Source organism: Amblyraja radiata, chromosome 4 (assembly GCF_010909765.2).
Source record: "Amblyraja radiata isolate CabotCenter1 chromosome 4, sAmbRad1.1.pri, whole genome shotgun sequence".
Classification (NCBI taxonomy): Eukaryota; Metazoa; Chordata; class Chondrichthyes; order Rajiformes; family Rajidae; genus Amblyraja; species Amblyraja radiata.
This window is the reverse complement of record NC_045959.1, coordinates 82,927,910-82,947,450: the sequence shown is the minus strand read 5'-3', so window position 1 is coordinate 82,947,450 and position 19,541 is coordinate 82,927,910. Positions and strand designations below refer to the sequence as shown.

Genomic DNA, 19,541 nt, shown 5'->3' with positions numbered 1-19,541 from the left:
ATTGGAAAACAAGTCTATGGTAGTGAAGGAAGTGGACAGCAAAAAAAGATACTTTATTCAGAATCTATCTATCTATACAAAACTAAAACTCTGATCTTGTGCTCGTCCGGTTTGTGGGGTTTTTCTATTTGCGCAAAAACGGTACACGATAGCACTACGATTTTTGCCAGGTTACTCACCGTTCTTCTGTGATGCGAGTGCTACAAGTTTTGTTTCGATCGGTGGTATATTGTGAAAGCCCGCCTCACTCACAAAATCCTCTCTCCTCTCCTCACAGTAACTTGTCTATTGTCTCTCCCACCAACGGCAGCGGCTGCGGGGGGGGGGGGGGGGGGGGGGGAGGGTGTTCAGTGGAGGCCCAGTGGAGGTTCTGCTCCCATCTCTCTCTCCCTCATCACTCACCACTCTCCCCCGCCCACCCTCTGCAGCAATGGCGGCCCCGTCTACCCATGCCCCCGGGTCCGTCTCCTCCGCTGCCGCTGTTGCAGTACCTCACACTCACAGCCTTCTCGCAGGAGTTGTGGTCATCGAAACTCGTGGTGCCCACCATGACGAACACCGATTCCATCCCCCTCCCTTCCATGGCCCAGCAGCGGCAGCGGCAGGGGCGGGGAGGCAGGCAGGGTCGGGGAGGCAGCGGCGGGGACATAGAAACACAGAAACATAGAAAATAGGTGCAGGAGTAGGCCATTCTGCCCTTCGAGCCTGCACCGCCATTCAATATGATCATGGCTGATCATCCAATTCAGTATCCTGTACCTGCCTTCTCTCCATACCCCCTGATCCCATTAGCCACAAGGGCCACATCTAACTCCCTCTTAAATATAGCCAATGAACTGGCCTCAACTACCTTCTGTGGCAGAGAATTCCACAGATTCACCACTCTCTGTATGTGGGAAGGGCTGAGTGGCAGCAGCGGGTGGTCAGACAGGATGGGGACGGGCCAAGCGGCGGCTGAGCCAGAGTGGGCAGAGGGAGGTAGGGAGGGATAGTCAAGTTGTTGGGTGGCCAAGCAGTTTGCGCTGAGTTTGAGACACACGCGCACACACGCACGATTCAAACTGGTCCAATCGTGAAGTCAACGGGATCTAAACCACAGCTAACAATGAATGAATGACCTGTGGAGGAAGGAACTGCAGATGCTGCTTTTTATAGATGGAGGGAGGGAGTGACTGAGGGTAGGGGAAAGGAGAGGAAGAGAGAGGTGAGGGAGGGATTGGGGAGGGGAGGAGGAAAGGGGAAAGATCCTGGGGAGGTGAGGAGTGAGGGGATTGAGGGAAAGAAAGGGATAAGGAGGGAGGGGGGGGAGTGGGGATGGTGTGGAGAGTGGGGGAGGAGGGGAATAGAGTGTGAGGAGGGGGAAGTGGGGGAGATAGGGAGTGGGGAATAGAGGGCGACGAGGGCAGTGGGGGAGGCCATGAAGGATCGTGGGTGGGATAGGGGGAGGTGAGGAGTGGGGGATATAGGGATGGGAGGGGGTAGGGAGGGGTGAGGAGTTATGGTGGGAGGGAGGGAGTGACTGAAGGTATGGGGAAAGGAGAGGGAGGGATTGCTGGAGGGGGGGAGGAGAGGGGAAAGAAGAGGGAGGGGGAGGGAGTGCTGGGGGATGAGGGGAAATAAGCCGTGCCTGCGCAGTTGGCGGCTATGCATGAGTGGTGCAATATTGAGTTGGGGGGATGGGTTGCATTGGGTGAACGGGTGAGAGGTGGAATATTGCATTGGGGAACGGGTTGCGTTGGGGGACCAGGCCTCACATGTGACAGGGACCCAACAGGTCCCACTTAGTCTAGTAAAAAATATATACAAAACAAAAATCTGCATAAACATTTCATTCCATCTCAGTGTCAATACTAGCAACTCAGTAATGTTGGCAGCTAATTTTAAACAAAACAGACTTGCCTCCCTTGTGGCCCCTGGGGTGATATCTGCTTCCTTGTCTCTCCACTGACTCTGCCCCTCAATGGACCATCAGCGGAAGAACCCGAGGCTGTGGTCCTCCCCCCCACAGATCCTTGGCGTTGGCTGCACCAAGCTTCCGTACATTTCTCAGCACATACTCTTGAAAACTGCAATGGGCTAGTGGGCAACATTCCATGACGGACAACATTCAATATATGGACAAGTACATGGAAAGGAAAAGTTGAGAGGAATATGTGCCCAATACAGGGAAATGGGATTTGCTTGGTCAGGCTCCTTGCTCAGCATGGACGAGTTGGGTTGAAGCGCCTGTTTCCCTGCTGACTAACTCCCTCACTTTATTTTTAGGTGCTGTAGGAGTTGAAATATTTTTTGCCACTGCGCCATTTGAAACAGTGTCTATTTCCTTTGAGGATCCAAATATTCATCTAGAAGCAAAAAATATGTGAAAGTGTGTGAAAGTGATATTTTGCTGCATGTTTAGGAAGGAACTGGTTTAAACCGAAGATAGACCCAAAAAGCTGGAGTAACTCAGCGGGACAGGCAGCATCTCTGGAGAGAAGGAATGGGTGACCTTTCGGGTCCAGATCTGAAGAACGGTCTCAACCCGAAACGTCACCCATTCCTTCTCTCCAGAGATGCTGCCTGTCCCGTTGAGTTACTTCAGCAATTTGTGTCTATCTCTGCTCTATGTTTCCAGTCTTGGTCTGACATGCTTTATCCTCAAAATCTCTGCTTCTCTGCTCCTCTCACTTCCCCCAAGGTGGCATTGCAAACTGCCTCCTTAGACACCTCTTCTGATACCTACTTATCTTCGTTGGTGTCGAACCTTATTAGCTAATCTCCATGTGAATTGTCTTGACATTTCAGTGTGTGAAGAGTGCTTTATAAATTGAAGTTGTTGTTCGTGTGTCACGGTACTCTGTTGGCAAAGTGCCATTGAGATGTTAATGTTAGGTGCAGTTTGAGGGGAGCAGTGATAATGTGTAGTCTGCTGTAATAAATTTTGCCACTTATATGAAGCTCAGAATGAGCTAGCCAGGTCTGTGTTAATTGGCTTTGAGGAAATGCTTTGTGCCACGCATAATTTCCTTGGTATTTAATAAAACACTGCCTTGTCTTAACGCTGAAAGACCTTATGACACCACTTATATTAACTCTGACACTGTGATTGTTTGATGCAACCTGAGACACATGCTTTTGGGGAAGAGACTGTGGAGCTACAAACATAGTAATCAAAGAAAGACACAAAGAGCTCGAGTGCTTCGAAATAATTTCTTCTACACTATCGGCAGCTCAGTCCATTTTTAGTTTAGAGATGAAGTGCGGAAACAGGCCCTTCGGCCCACAGAGTCCATACACTATCACTGTCCTGCACAATAGGGACAATTTACAATCTTTACCAAAGTCAATTAACCTACAAACCTGCATGTCTTAAGGGTGTGGGAGAAAACCAGAGCACCCGGGGAAAACCCACGTGGTCACGGGGAGAACTCGTGGACATTTTTACTCGTGGACATTTTTTAACGGGCTGGAAAATAAGTTCCGACTTACCTGATGCCACGAGTACCTACAGCTAGCATAACGAGCCGCTACAATATATCTACGAACTCCTACGACCTCCTATGGACTTGTTACGAACATTCTACGAGTTTGAATCGGGGGAAAACTCGGGAGAATTCGTGAATTACCTCGTGAAAGTGGGACAGGCCCTTAAGGCTGCACTGCCATGCCTATCCTCATGTCATCTGTCAGCTTTGTCATCCAAGCCTCATACTTTGTTATCCAAGTCATCTACGTAGAATACAAACAACAAGAGTCCCAGCAACGATCCATTAGGGATACCACTAGTCACAGGCACCAACAACCCTCCACCATCAACCCCAAACTTTTATTGCCAAGCTAGGTTTAGGTTCAGTTTGCCAACTTCCCTTGGATCCCATGGGTCTTACCTTTTGAACCAATCTTCAATGTGGTTACTTATACTTCCCAACCTTTCCTCTTTTTCCTTCTCAATATTTCCTGCCTCTTCTCAAAGCCTTTCCAAACATTATTTTTTCACTTTCCCGAAAACTATTTCTTCCTTCTTTTTAACCCTTCGAACATCCATTCTAATCCTCCCTTCCTCCTTTCTTCCTCTCCAACCATATTTTCTTCTTCCACTTCCACTCACCTTGCATCTTTTTATCATGAAGCGTTTCCTGCAAACCAGCATCGGGGTCTCTAGGACTTTCATTTTGTTATTTTCCCTCAAAGACCTAAATCAACAACTTCAGCGATCAGTAGAGTTGCAACTGGAAGCTAATGCTGGAAGACCCAGTTATAACTGGGCACAATTATCACAACTATGTAATGAAGCATGCCTTGCCAGCTAGGTCCTGAAATAAAAACAGGGAACATCCATTCATTCACTACTGCTTCATGGCCTTACTGTTCATGTCGAGTTGGAAAGTTGTCTTCCTGCACCTTGGCTTAAGGCATAAATTAGTAAATCAATTCCCTTATACAACAGTAGCAACAATGTGATATAAGATGTCAGTGTTCATCTGGAGGTATGTGCATTGTCATATTGTTTGGTCACAATTAAATTCAGGAAATGCTGGTAAACGCTTGCCAAGTAAGACTGCCATAGTGGAGGGTAGGATGTAGTTAAAGATCCATAGAATTATAATATCTGGCAGGTAAAGTGTTGCCAGACAGCATTTAATTTCACAGCATAGCTTTATGAGTACATTGAGCTTGTAATTTATTAAATGTATTGTACATTACAGTGTTGAATTGAAAATGTTTTTCCCGAATTCATTAACGGTATTTCTTTTCTTTTCAACTCAGCAAACCCTCCCCATTTCCTTCGCCTGCGGAACGTGGAAGTTAACGCGGGTCAGAACGCCACTTTCAATTGCATGGCCAACGGGCAAACTACCTTCACTGACAAACTTTGGCTTCAGGTAATACAAACAAAAATCGCAATCCAAATAGATGCTAGTGCAAAATACAGCAGCTGCTGCAAATGTGAATTAAAATCTGAAAATGCATGAAATTGTCAGCAAGTCCGCAGCACCAATAGAGAGAGGAAAACACAGGTCAATAAACTTTCTTAATGATGTTCTTAATGAAAACAAATGATTTTTTTTCTCCCCTGACCTGTGTATTTTCCCTTTCTCCAAAGAATACAATCATTACAATCATTGTAATCTAAAATAATGCTCCCCAGCCAGTAGCCTTATATACTGTTGTATGTATGGAGAGCTATCCAAGTTTGTCCAATTTCTCTTTATGGCTAATAGCCTCTAATCCAGGCAGCATTCTGGTATAGCCTTTCTGTATCCTCCTCAACACCTCCACATCCTTCCTGTAATGCAGCAACCAAAACTGCATGCAATATGTTCTAGAATACATCCAATTAATCCTAATGCTTTGCCTCTTCCATAGAGCACTGCAACTGCAAATAGTCACCCTTCATAGGGTGGCACAGGTCCACAGTTGCTGCTTTACAGCGCCAGAGACCCGGATTTGATTCTGACTGGGTGCTGTCCGTACAGGGTTTGTACGTTCTCCCTGTGACCACTTTGGTTTTCTCCAGGTGCTCCGGTTTCCTCCCACTTTCCAAAGATATACAGGTTTGTAGGTTAAGTGGCCTCTGTAAATTGCCCCTCATGTGTCAGGCGTGGGTGAGAAAGTGGGATAACATAGAACTTGTGTGAACGGGTGGTACACAAAATTGCTGGGGAAACTCAGCGGGTGCAGCAGCATCTATGGAGCGAAGGAAATAGGCGACGTTTCGGGCCGAAACCCTTCCTCAGACTCATTGGTCGGCATGGATACGGTGGGCTGAATGGCCTGTTTCCATGCTGTCTCTCTAAACTAAACTAAGAATCCGAGTATACAACTGAACCCTGCAAGTTCTTCACTCCAAAATGGATGATAAAATCACTGAGAGTTCACATCCAGAGAATTGCAACAACTGCTTGTTGAAAAACTCCAAGACAAGCATTGCAAGCAGGGGATTGAGCATGACAGTAATGAATTGGTAGAGCTGCAGCCTCCAGCAACAAGAAAAAGATCCAGTGTAGGATCCAAAACTGGAATAACATAGAACTAGTGCACAGTCCCTCAAATGTTTTAGTATTGGACACCTGTCCAATGTTACTGTGGAATAGATACAGAAATCAGAGACAGGCGATCATTGGTCGACTCAAACTCATTGTGTTGAAGGGCCAGTTTCCATGCTGTGTCTCTAAGTAAACTGGTTCCATGTGATTCTTCCTATTAGAATTTTCTTCCTCTACTCTTTCTGGGAAATCATCCTAACACACTGCATAAAAATTTCTCACCTGTCCCAGAACTTATTTCCGATTATCTTAAGCCTTGTCACAATTACAGTCCTCTGCAAGTGGAAATCATTTCTCCTAGCTGCTTAAAACCAATCTTCATCATTTTGAGCACCTCATTAAATCGCTCCTTCAGGAGCGTTGTGCCATCGGCTCCAGTCAGACCATATGGCAGAAGTCTCTGGTGTCTGGATCTATTCAGCAGGGACAGCAGGGAGAGGTGTGACCAAATGTTATGGAGCATTTGTAGGACTGTGTCCTAGCAACAAATCAATATCTTCCGGAGAAGAAGCAATGCGAAGGAAACAGGTCAAACCATCAGTCAGCAGTCTCAAATGTAGCTGTCACTTCAGATGTACTGTACGTGGGTAAGGTTTTTTTTACATTGATTGGATTTAATTGTAACCCATGCGGTTCTGCAGAAGATACATATTAAAGTATTTTAAATGACTGGAAAAACAAAATTGTATAAAGTTACCTGTGTTTTTTTTAAATAGCTACTGGGGGAAATGTTAGAAATCAGCATTTAAGTCAGTCTCTGAGCATTGCTATTCAGAGAAATGAAGTAGTAGCCATAGTTTCATGACATGACCTGTCGGTCTGACGCACTCTTTTGAGGCTGCATGCAGCTGGTAAACGTACGACTTTAGACTTTAGAGATACAGCGTGGAAACAGACCCTTTGGCCCACCAAGTCAGCGCCAAACAGCAATTGTCCAGTAAACCAGCACTATCCTACACACTAGGGGAAATTTACAATTTTTACCAAAGCCAATTAACCTACAAACCTGTACGTTTTCGGATTGTTGGCGGAAACCAGAGCATCCGGAGAAAACCCATGTGGTCACTGGAAGAACTCACAAACTTTATACGGACAGCACCCATAGTCAGGATGAAAGGCGGGTCTTGGCGCTTTAAGGCAGCAGCTCTACCGCTGCACCACCGTGCCACCCCATTGAACAATGCTGAAAGATTCACAGAGAGAACCCAGCATGGTTCAGTGATGCAGTGGTAACAGCAAAGTAACAGGGGTGGTGGTGGAGATACAAGGAACTGCGGAGGCTGGTTTACAATAAAAAGACACAAAGTGCTGGAGTAACTCTGCGGGTCTGGCAGCATTTCTGGAGAAAAGTGGGTGACATTTCAGGTCGGGACCTGGGTGGTAGTGGTGGAAGATACAATAGTTGCGTGTAAGAGGCATTTAGACAATCACACGGATATGCAGGGTTGGTGTGATAGGGATCAAAGAGGCAGAGGAATTTAGAGATACGGCGTGGAAACAGGCCCTTCGACCCACCGAGTCCACACCAACCAGCGATAACCCCATATACTAGCACTATCCTACAAACTAGGGGCAATTTACAATTTACAGAAGCCAATTAACCGACAAACCTATACACCTTTGGACTGTGTGAGGAAACCGGAGGACCCGAGAAAACCCACGTGGTCATAGAGAGAATATATAAACTCTGTACAGACAGCATCTGTAGGATCAAACCCGGGTCTCTGGCGCTGTAAGATAGCAACTCTACCACTGTGCCGCATGAGTTTTAGTTTGGTCCATCCAGCCACCCAGGTGATTGGTTTATCTTGGCATTATGTATGGCACGGACATTGCTGTCCAAAGCGCCTGTTCCTGTGCTGTATTTTTCTGATCTCTTTGAAAAAATATTTGGCAATGTGACCATTTTGGTGCAAGGATATATCCAAGTTATGTAAATGCTCACTATATTTTATTATTTATGTGCTTTTAGATTCCTATGAGTCTCATTTTCAGTACATTTATTCAACTAGCCTATTAGATGCAAGTTCATCTTATATTAAAGATCCATGTCAGTGCATTTGACTTAATTGCACTTCCTTTGAGTAAAGGATTAATTGTGGCCGCTGCACATTGACAACTAATGGCGAAAGATCTGCTTGTAGGATGCACTTCACAAACATAACTCATGTGGGATTCAGGGCAAGCTAGTCAATTGGAAGTAAAATTTGTTTGAATGTATGAGATGGAGGATTGTGGTAGTAGAGTGTAGGAAGGAACTGCAGATGTTGGTTTAAACCAAAGATAGACACAAAAAGCTGAAGTAACTCAGCGGATCAGACAGCATCTCTAGAGAAAAGAAACAAATGAAAGTAGTCATGTTTAGTATTTTGTTGCATATCCTTTGCATGCAATGGCTGCTTGAAGTCTGCGATTCATGAACATCACCAATTGCAGGGTGTCTTCTCTAATGATGCTCTGCCAGGCCTGTATTGCAGCCATCTTTAGCACTTCAACTCCCCCTCCCATTCCCAATCCGACCTCTCTGTCCTGGGTCTCCTCCATTGCCAGAGTGAGCAACACCGGAAATTGGAGGAACAGCACCTCATATTCCGCCTGGGTTGCTTGCGTCCGGATGGCATGAACATCGAATTCTCCCAATTTTGCTAACCTTGCTGTCTCCTCCCCTTCCTTAACCCTCGAGCTGTCTCCTCCCATCCCCCCGCCCTCGGGCTCCTCCTCCTCCCTTTTTCCTTCCTTCTCCCCCCCACCCCCCATCAGTCTGAAGAAGGGTTTCGGCCCGAAACGTCGCCTATTTCCTTCGCTCCATAGATGCTGCTGCACCCGCTGAGTTTCTCCAGCATTTTTGTGTACCTTTGATCTTCCAGCATCTGCAGTTCCTTCTTGAACATCTTTAGCTTATGCTTGTTTTGAGGGCTAGTCCCCTTCAGTTTTCTCTTCAGCATATAAAAGGCATGCTCAATTGGGTTTATATAGGGTGAGTGCCTTGGCCACTTAAGAATTTATCATTTTTAAGCTTTGGAAAACTCCTTTATTGCTTTAGCAGAATGTTTGGGATCATTGTTTTGCTGTAGAATGAACGGTCGGCCATTGAGTTTTGAGGCATTTGTTTGAATGAGCAGAGAGGATGTGTCTATACACTTCAGAATTCATCATGCAACTACCATCAGCAGTTGTATCATCAATGACGATAAGTGAGCCAGTTCCTTCAGCAGCCATACATGCCCAGGCCATAACACCCCCACCATCGTGTTTCACAGATGAGGTGGTATGCTTTGGATCTTGGGCAGTTCCTTCTCTCCTCCATACTTTGCTCTTGCTATCACTCTGATATGTTAATCTTCATTTCATCTGTCCACAAGACCTTTTTTCCAGAACTGTGGTTGCTCTTTTAAGTACTTCTTGGCAAACTGTAACCTGGGCATCCACATTTTTGCGGTGTGCAACCAGTGGTTTGCATCTTGCAGTGTAGCCTCTGTATTTCTGTTCATGAAGTCTTCTGCAGAGAGTGGTCATTAACAAATCCATTCCTGACTCCTGAAGAGTGTTTCTGATCTGTCGGACAGGTGTTTGGGGATGTTTCTTTATTATAGAGAGAATTCTTCTGTGGAGGTCTTCCTTGGCCTGCCAGTCCTTTGGCGACTAGTAAGCTCACCAGTGCTTTCTTTCTTCTTAATGATGTTCCAAACAGTTGATTTTGGTAAGACTGTTTGGCTGATGTCTCTAACAGTTTTATTCTTGTTTATCAGTCTCATAATGGCTTCTTTGACTTTCATTGGCACAACTTTGGTCCTCATGTTGATAAACAGCAATAAAAGTTTCCAAAGGCGATGGAAAGACTGGAGGAAACACTAGGTGCTGAGAGCTCTCTATACCTGCATTAAGGAGGCATTTAAACACACCTGAGCAATTCCAAACACCTGTGAAGCCATGTGTCCCAAACATTATGGTGCCCTGACATGGGGGGACTATGTATAAACACAGCTGTAATTTCGACATTGGGAAACTAAAATGTATAAAAATGGCCTTTATTAAAATCTGACGATGTGCACTTTAACCACATGTGATTTTTTTTCTATTACAAATCTCAAATTATGGAGTACAGAGGCAAATAAATAAATGATGGGTCTTTGTCCCAAACATTATGGAGGGCACTTAATCAGGGCATTGGGTAACAACAGTCTCAGGCTCACTAATGTCACCCATGGTTATGCAACATGTCACACCTACAAAGATTTGCAATGTACCTGGGAAAATTTAGAGAAAATATATATAAATATTTCAGATGGCCTCTTTTATAGATGTTCCTCTTTCAGACCCGGACCCAAAGAAGGACCCCAACCCGAAACAACACCTACCCATGTTCTCCAGGGATGCTGTCTAATCCACTGAGTTACTCCAGCATTTTGTGTCTGACCTCTTTCACACATTTTCCCAATTGTATTACTGACCCCATTCTTTCTTTTCCAGTTCTGATGAAGGATCTTTGATCTGAAATGTGTCGGTTTCTCTTTGTACAAATATGTTTTTAATTTCACCACATTTTCACTTTTCAGACTGATGTGAGCTGTGAAAAATTGCTGACTCGTTTTGCTTCGTGAACAATAGTTTTTCCCTTTGCCGTGCTCTGCCCTCTCATTGCAAGGCAGGAGCTCCATGCTGGGCTATGACTGCATACACTCCGTGTGCTCTTTGTTATGTCAGCCAAGAGGCTATTACTTCTTTGTGAACTTTGATCATGATTATCACAGCGCAGCCAGAACACAGACATCACTAACTATTTGTCGTAACTGGTGCTGAAGGACATGGATCAAGCTAAAATATGGAGTCTTAAATTATGAGCCCAAGACAAAGTGTTGCAGGAACTCAGCAGGTCAGCCAGCATCTGGTGAGGGACTGGGCCAACAACGTTTTGGGTCGGGATCCTTCTTCAGACTACTTCTTCTGAAGAAGGGCCCCGACCCAAAATGCTGCTCCTTAATGCATTCCCTCTCCTGGCGCAGCTTGATGCGCTGAGTTCCTCCAACACTTATTTTGCTCAGTCTTTTGCTCAGGATTCCAGCATCTGCAGTTTTTTCTGTTGCTGGAGCTGTGAGGAAGCAAGTTCTACCATCTCATTACTGTCACGTCTGATCCCATGCAATGCTTGCAGTTTCCAAAAGGCTGTTTTTGCATCTCTCTGGATATGAACTCAATGATTTTAACATCTATTTTGAAGTGAAGAACTTGCAGTTGGGTTGTTCACTAGCATTGTTAGTTTATATTAGAGATACAGCACTGAGGCCCAGTCGACCATCGATTACGCTTTCACACTTATTCTATGTTATCCCACTTTCTTATCCACTCCCTACACACTCGGGTCCATTTACAAAGACCACTTAACATTCAAACCTGTTAACCTTTGGGATGTGCGAGGAAAACGGAGCACTCAGAGAAAACCCATCCAGTCACAGGGTGAACGTACAAACTCCCTACAAACAGCACCCGTGGTCTGGATTGAACCCCGGTCCCTGGCACTGTAAGGCAGCAACACTACCCCTGTGTCACTATGCCGCCCCCTCTAATTTTACTCTAAATCAAGATCGGGATAACACTTCCATTTCACTCCAACCTGTCAACTTTCTGTGTACAAAGTGCAGGAGGAACTCGGAGGCATCTGTGCAAGGAAACAGATGTTTCAAGTCTGGACACTTGTTCAGAATCACCCTACAGATATAGAAACAGGGAACTGTAGATGCTGGTTTCCCAAGGAAAGACATAGTATGCTGAAGTAACTCAGCAAGTCAGGCAGCATCCCTGGCAAACATGGATAGGTGACGTTTTGGACCTGGATCCTTCTAGAGCCTGACCTGCTGAGTTATGCCCCTGTCCCATTTAGAAAACCTGAACGGAAACCTCTGGAGACTTTGCGCCCCACCCAAGGTTTCCGTGCAGTTCCCGGAGGTTGCAGGTGGTTGCCGGAGGTTGCAGGTAGTGGAAGCAGGTCGGGAGACTGACAAAAACCTCCGGGAACCGCACGAAAACCTTGGGTGGGGCGCAAAGTCTCCAGAGGTTTCCATCCAGGTTTCCTAAGTGGGACAGGGGCATTACTCCAGTGTCTCCCTCCACCGGTGCTGCATGACCAACTGAAATCTTCCAGCACTTTGTTTTTTTACTCGGGATTTCAGCATCTGCAGTCTCTTTTGCCTCTGTCAATTTCCTGATGGATGGAGTTGGTCATATGAGGTCTTTCCAGTGGTGGCACGGTGGGGCAGTGGTAGCATTGGTGCCTTACTGCGCTAGAGACCCAGGTTCAATCCTGACTATGGGTGCTATCTGTACAGTGTTTATACGTTGGGCTTTCTCCAGTTGCTCTGATTTACTCCCGCACTCCAAGACGTGCAGGGTTGTAGGTTAATTGGCATTGGTACAATTGTAAATTGTGCCTAGTGTGTAGGATAGTGCTAGTGTATGGGGATCATGGTCACTATGGACTGGGAGGGCATGTTTCCGCGCTGCATCTCTAAACAATGAACAATTCCGCCTTGGGCTTGGTTGTGGTATTGTCAGGGTATTTTATTGCTCCTTGTGGACTGAGTGTATCCTCCTTTAACTTGCCACTTTTTGCTGTTCTCCTCCCTAGCGGCGCAATGGAAATGACACGCACATGAGAGAGACCAATGTGTTGAACCACCGCCGATTTATAGCTACCTTCATGGTGCCCAACACCAAGCAGAGAGACACAGACCACTATCGCTGTGTGATTGAGTCGGAGAGAGGCGCAGGGGTGTCCAATTATGCAGAGTTAATTGTGAAAGGTTAGTTCACTTTTGTGTCTCTTTCCTCTTTTGCCATATTGTTCACCACTCAATGGGAACAGTGACGTTATACGGGAAGAAAGAGTTTGGAATTTCTGATGCAGCAGCAAAGTATTTTTTTCCACAGCAATCACTGAGAAAATAACCACTGAGTTCCTTTTGCTTAAACATAAACAGGTTTTTTTCCAAAACATCCACATCTTTTGTTCTGTTTCACAAAATTATGAATGTCATCAATGGGGCAGCACGGTAGTGCAGCAGTAGAGTTGCTGCCTTACAGTGCCAGAGACCCGAGTTCATCCTGACTACAGGTGCTTTCTGTGTGGAGTTTGTACGTTCTCTCCGTGACGGCGTGGATTTTCTCCGGTTACTTCCCACACTCCAAAGACATACAGGTTTTTATGTTAATTGACTTTGATAAAATTGTAAATTGTCCCTAGAGTGTAGCATAGTGTTAGTGTATGGGGATCGCTGGTTGCCGTGGACTCGGTGGGCTGAAGGGTCTGTTTCCGCACTGTATCTCTAAAGTCTAAAGTAAAGTCTAAAGTCATTTATAGACAAATATGGTTTGCTTTGCAATCCAATAATAGTGGTATATTTTGGTTTAATATATGCAGATCGGGTACAAACCAGCCCCCTTTGTGAAATCAATAAGCAAACATAAAATTCTGGAGATAATCAGTAGGCCAAGCAGCATTGGATGAGGAGAAACAGGGTTAATGATTAGAAACATTCACTGTTTCTCTCTCTACAGACACTGCCTGATGTAGTGTTTTCATCCCAGTATGTAACTAATCAATCAGTATTGCAGCAGATTATACAGAATATCTCACTGGATGGCCATTTTGCCCATCTAGTCCATGCCAATTGTCAGAGCTTTCAAGCCTTGTGCTATATTTATACTCTTGATCCATGAACATTTATGTCATGACCTGAACCATTGCTTGCCCATGTTCGCCAGAGATGCTGCCTGACCCGCTGAGTTAGCCCAGCACTTTGCGTCCTTTTATGTCAACAGTCAATAGTGTTTTATTGTCTTATGTCCCGAAACAGAACAATTAAATTGTTCCCTGCAGCAGTACAAGAGAAATGTAAACATGGTACTCTGTAAACAACATAATAAACAACTAAGAATAAGTTCAGCATCTATATTACTAAATCTCTGATCTTGACCGCTTTTGGCCTACTGTGCTGCGATTTCCAACAGAACGCCGCCACCTATGGCCGTCATTTTTGGCCACCTCGCTCAGAGCCCCCCTCTGCCTTACGGGTGCGGAGGATTTTTCCCATCGATGACAAATCAGAGGGATATTAATGTTTTTTAAAAATTCACCATTCTCTCTGCTGCCCCTGCTGGAGATAGGGGGAGGGACTATAAAACCAGGAAGTGGTGTGCCTCACCCAGTCTCTGGAAGATGGATGAAGCCAAGGGTCACGTCTCTCTGAGCTCTGAATAACACTGAACAAATGTGTACACAACTGTGAGCACCCTTAATGTGGTTTGAAAATGAAAATATGGTTTGTTTGAAGTAAAAAGGCACCCTGCTCATAGTGGTAAGAAACTGCACTTGAAGTAAAAATGGTTGTTTGGGCGCTTTGGCTTGAAGTTGAAAGGCACTAATTACTGCAAATGGTGGCTTGGGTGCTTTGACTTGAAGTTGAAAGGCACTACTTACTGCAAATGGTCTCTTGGGAGCTTTGGTTTAAAGTTGAAAGGCACTACTTACTGCAAATGGTGGATTGGGAGCTTTGGCTTGAAGTTGAAAGGCACCACTTATGGCAAATGGTAGCTTGGGTGTTTGGCTTGAAGTTGAAAGGCACTACTTACTGCAAATGGTGGCTTGGGAGCTTTGGTTTAAAGTTGAAAGGCACTACTTACTGCAAATGGTGGCTTGGGTGCTTTGGCTTGAAGTTGAAAGGCACTACTTACTGCAAATGGCGGCTTGGGTGCTTTGGCTTGAAGTTAAAAGGCACTACTGCAATTGCACATACTTCCTGTTTGCACTGTATATTGATTTATGTTAAAACGCTACCACTTACGGGTGTGATTTTTGGCCATCTTACTCAGTCCCCCCTCCGCTGAGCAGGTGCAGAGAATTCTTCCCATCAATGAAAAATATAAGCGTTATTAGTGTTTAAAAAATGTTGAGAATCTCTCTCCAGTCAATCACGCCCTGAAAGCCACCTTTTCCGGTGGGAGGGGGAGGGGTTATAAAACCCGGAAGTGTGGGTGTGGCTCAGTCTCTGCATGATGGGGGAGGGAGAGGTCATGACTCTGTCTGAGCTGTGAATCAACTGAACACACTGAATGTCTACTGAACTATGAGTTTGGTGTTTTGTGTGGTTTTATGGTGGTTTCACCCTGCATGAAATGGTATGAAGCTGCATTTGAATTTGGTGGCCTTGGACCCTGCATGAAGTGGAATGAAACTGCACTTGAATTTGGCGGCCTTGCATCCTGCTTGAAGTGGTATGAAACTGTACTGAATTTGGCGGCCTTGCATCCTGCTTGAAGTGGTATGAAACTGCACTTGAATTTGGTGGCCTTGGATCCAGCTTGAAGTGGTATGAAACTGCTCTTGAATTCGGTGGCCTTGCACCCTGCTTGAAGTGGTTGGAAACTGCACTTGAATTCGGTGGCCTTGCACCCTGCTCATAGTGGTAAGAAACTGCACTTGAATTTGGTGGCTTTGCACCCTGCTTGAAATGGTAGGAACATGGATTTGAATTTGGTGACCTTGCACCCTGCTTGAAATGGAATTTCAAGGAATAGTCATGAGTCAACTGCCAACCCACCAGCCGTGAGTGAGCTGCCAGCAGATCAGGCTTGAGGGACTGAGCTGCCACCCCAAGAACCCATACCGGCACTCCAGAAAGCCCCCCCACTGGCCACCAATATTGGAATTGGTGGAGAGGTGGAATATTGCTTCGGGGGACCAGCCCTCCCCTGTGAACATGGGACCCAACGGGTCCCACTTAGCCTAGTATATATATATATATAATGTGTATGTGTGTGTGTATAAACAATGATGGTGCAATACTATGTAAACATCATAATAAGCAATCAAAAATAATTTCATATATATATATATATATATATATATATATATGTATAAAGTTTATATAAGGCAATGGCCCCAAGTCTAATTAGCATCCTTGTATTCCTCGCTCTTCCCCACCCTCAATCAGACATTCCTCAGTTCCACTTTAATGCTACCAATTGCCTAAAATATGTACTCCAGGTTTATTAAGATATCTGCTTGTGTAATTGTGTTCTCCTGTGCACTCTTTTGGGATATTTCATTATTGTTCGCACCTCAACCGAGATACACTCCGCAATTTCTGTTTTCCGCTTTCAAACGAAAAAATACGTATCTTCTCACATATGTTACACTTCGTCAGAAGCTGTGCATTTACCATACCATGCTTCTGTAATGATAGTACTGATGCTATACTTAGGTATGGATCAGCTGCTTAATGTATCAATAGATTATTTGCGCAAACAGCCACAGAACTGCGCTTGTACTTAGCCAACTTTCCATTTTATTTCCGTCACACCATCAGCAACAACCTCCTTTCACCACAACGGATTAAAACATCCCAAAATGCTGCACAGACACGCCAGTAGGCAACACTTCACACAATGCGCCACCTAATCTAATTTGGGCAACACCGTGACACAATTAGGATGACCACTCTCTCAGACCATCGGTGTTCTAGATTCATTCCTGATTCATTGCTGCCGTGTGGAGTTTGCTGTTTCTGCCAGGGACAATGAGGTTTTCCTCCAGGTATTCTGGTTTTCTCCCTCAGGGTGGTAGATTAATTGTCCACTGTAAATTGCCCCTTTGTGTGTAGGTGGTGGTAGAATCTTGGGGTGTTGATGAGAATGTGTGGAGAGTATGTGGACTTGGAAAGGTAAGGGCCTGTCCCACTTGGGCGTCATTTGCGCATCATTTACGCGACATCCTAAAAATTGGTTGGCGCATCCTGATGTGCGCATGGCGCATGGTGGGGTGTGGTGGCGTATGCAGTGACGCGCGGTAACGCGCAGCGCCCCAAGATTTTCGGACGCTCAAAATCCTCGCGCGCCACCTGCATGACGTATCCCTTGCGCACGCTGACGTACTGATGGCGTACGCTGACGTACTGATGGAATACGTGTAGCGCGTGGTGATGCATAGTTACGCACAGTGACGCACGAACATTGCCTATGCTAATTTATTAGGCATCACTGCGCGTCAACATCGGTAACCATGCGCCGCCTGTCAGCAAGCCATTCGCGCGTCATTTGAGTGCCGCATCACGTGACCACCCGGGTATAAAGCCCGTGTAGTTTTGAACATTTTTCACTGGGAAAATCCTTCCCATGGAGATCAGACTAAGTTCGAATGACATCGTAAATGGCTCCTAAAAGAAGGAGGGCCCTCAAGAGCACTTGGCGCGCGACTGTTGTACTGCTCGATGATTTTCGCCCGACAGTTGCGGTGAGTCAGTACCAGCCTGTCGCGTAAATGACACGCAAATGACGCCCAAGTGGGACAGGCCCTGTAGTTTCCAGTAATGGGAGAGTCGAGAACCAGGGGCAGATCCTCCGAAAAAAGGACGTACTTTTAAAAAGATAAGGAGGAATTTCTTTTTCCAGAGGATGGTGAATCTATGGAATTCAATGCCACAGACAGCTGTGGAGGCCAAGATACTTGGTATTTTTAAAATGGAGATTGAAAAGTTCTTGATTAGGAAGGGTGTCCAAGGAGGCAGAAGGCAGGAGAATGGGGTTGAGAGGGGAAAATAGATCAGCCGTAACTGAATGGTGGAGTAGATTCAATGGCCTAATTCTGCTCCTATGTCTTATAGTCCAATATAAAGATGGGATTATTTTAGGATTAGTGTAAGTGGGTAATCGATGGTCGGTGTGACCTGTTTCTGTGCTCTATGACTCTAAAATTGAAATAAAAATTTGTTCAAAATGGAAGCACAGCAGTGAAATGCAGAGGTTCAGAATGGACATTTCAGAAGTGAAGATCCAGGTAGATGGAGGCAAGACCACCTATGGGAGAGTTTTGGAAAGTTTAGCAGTTTTGTAAGATGATTATAACCAAGTGATCAAAGAGGTCACTATAATGTGTTATGATAGAAGTGTACGGCCAATGAACCTTTGTTGGAAAGGACTGGTGCTCTTTACTTTGACTGCATTTGCTAGGGTTATTGCTTCCTTGAATATCAAGAATACTTTTTTTGGCTGTTAACATGTCTTCAGGAGCTACAAATAAATTGTAAATTCAAGCATTAGAATACATCAGGTCTTGAGGAATTAGCTTCAACTAAATTAATGATGCCCACCCCTGGTGCTAATCAGTATACTCCGCAAATTAGATTTGAGTTGGCTTTTAAACATAGCCGTTTGCTAGTACTCATGAAGCTTTATAAACGTGAAGCGTTGGTAACATACTTGAAGGCAAGTGGAGTCTATTGTTATATGCACAGTGCAGTGAGGTGCAGGTCAAACAGAAAGCTTGCTTACCACAGCATCACGGGTACTTGGACTCAATCACCCAAAAACATCAATTACACATAGATTCGGCAAGACAGAGAAAAGGAAAGAGACTGCTGAATACAATCTGAAAACAAGTCCATGGTAATGGAAGAAATGTTAAGTAATGTTCCATTGTCGAGGTAGGATTTGGGTTAAGCAGGTCGTATCAAGGACATGATGTTTAATTTTAGTGTAGAGATATAGTGTGAAAATATGCCCTTCAGCCCACTGAGTCTGTGCCCACCAACGATTACCCATACACTAGCTCTATCCTACAATATTTCAATTCAATTCAATTTATTGTCATTTGGACCCCTTGAGGGCCAAACGAAATGCCGTTTCTGCAGCCATACATTACAAACAAATAGACCCAAGACACAACATATTTTACATAAACATCCATCACATTGCTGTGATGGAAGGCCAAAAAAACTTCTCTCTCCACTGCACTCCCCCCCCCCGATGTCAGAGTCAAAGTCAAAGCCCCCGGCGGGCGATGGCGAATTGTCCCGTGGCCATTTAAGCCACGTCGGGTGATGCAAGGTCGCACACCGGGTCTTGGTGTTAGAGCCCCGGCGGGCGCTCGCAGAGTCCCGCCGCCATTCCAAGCCGCGCGGGGCGGTGCTGTAAGGCCCCGCTCCAGGAGCTCTTCAACCCCGCAACTCGGGCGGGAGAAGTCGCCGTTGCGGGAGCCCTGAAAAGCGGTCTCCCTCCAGGTACCCGCGGGCTCCCGGTGCCGTCCTCCAAACCCGCAGTTGCAGCCACCGAATCTCCGGGGGTCGGGCCACAGCAGCGTCCACCACAGCTCCACCCGCTCTGGACTCGGCCAGCTCCGCGACGGTGAGGTGAGTAGTTGGCACCAGAGTGCCCGGTCTTCCTGTTGGAGGCCGCTCCTCGTTGCAGCCCCAACGACAACGGAGACCCGACAAAGAAAAGGTCGGGTCTCCCGTGCAGGGAGAGATTTAAAAGTTACCCCCAACCCCCCCACACCACCCCCACCCCCCCACACACATACCCCAACAAAAATAACAAAAACTACATAAAAACATAGACATAAAATAATAAAAACGCAGACGGACTGCAGAGGCCGCTGCAGACGAGAGTCGCGCCGCCTAGAGAATCTGCCAGTTGTACAGGCAGATAGGAACAGAATTGCCAATAGGAACAGAAGCCAATTAA

General features: G+C 45.6%; 1 protein-coding gene across 18 annotated transcripts in view; it reads left to right on the top strand.

Moving 5' to 3' along the window:
• The window catches only part of ptprm (protein tyrosine phosphatase receptor type M), a 940,804-nt gene that overhangs the window by 372,506 nt on the left and 548,757 nt on the right, over window positions 1-19,541 (top strand). For all 18 annotated transcript variants that reach the window (XM_033019867.1, XM_033019862.1, XM_033019861.1 and 15 more), the window contains exons 5-6: window positions 4,750-4,865; window positions 12,652-12,826. In XM_033019867.1, coding sequence (XP_032875758.1) covers window positions 4,750-4,865; window positions 12,652-12,826 — 291 coding nt within the window. The remainder of the gene's footprint in view (window positions 1-4,749; window positions 4,866-12,651; window positions 12,827-19,541) is intronic.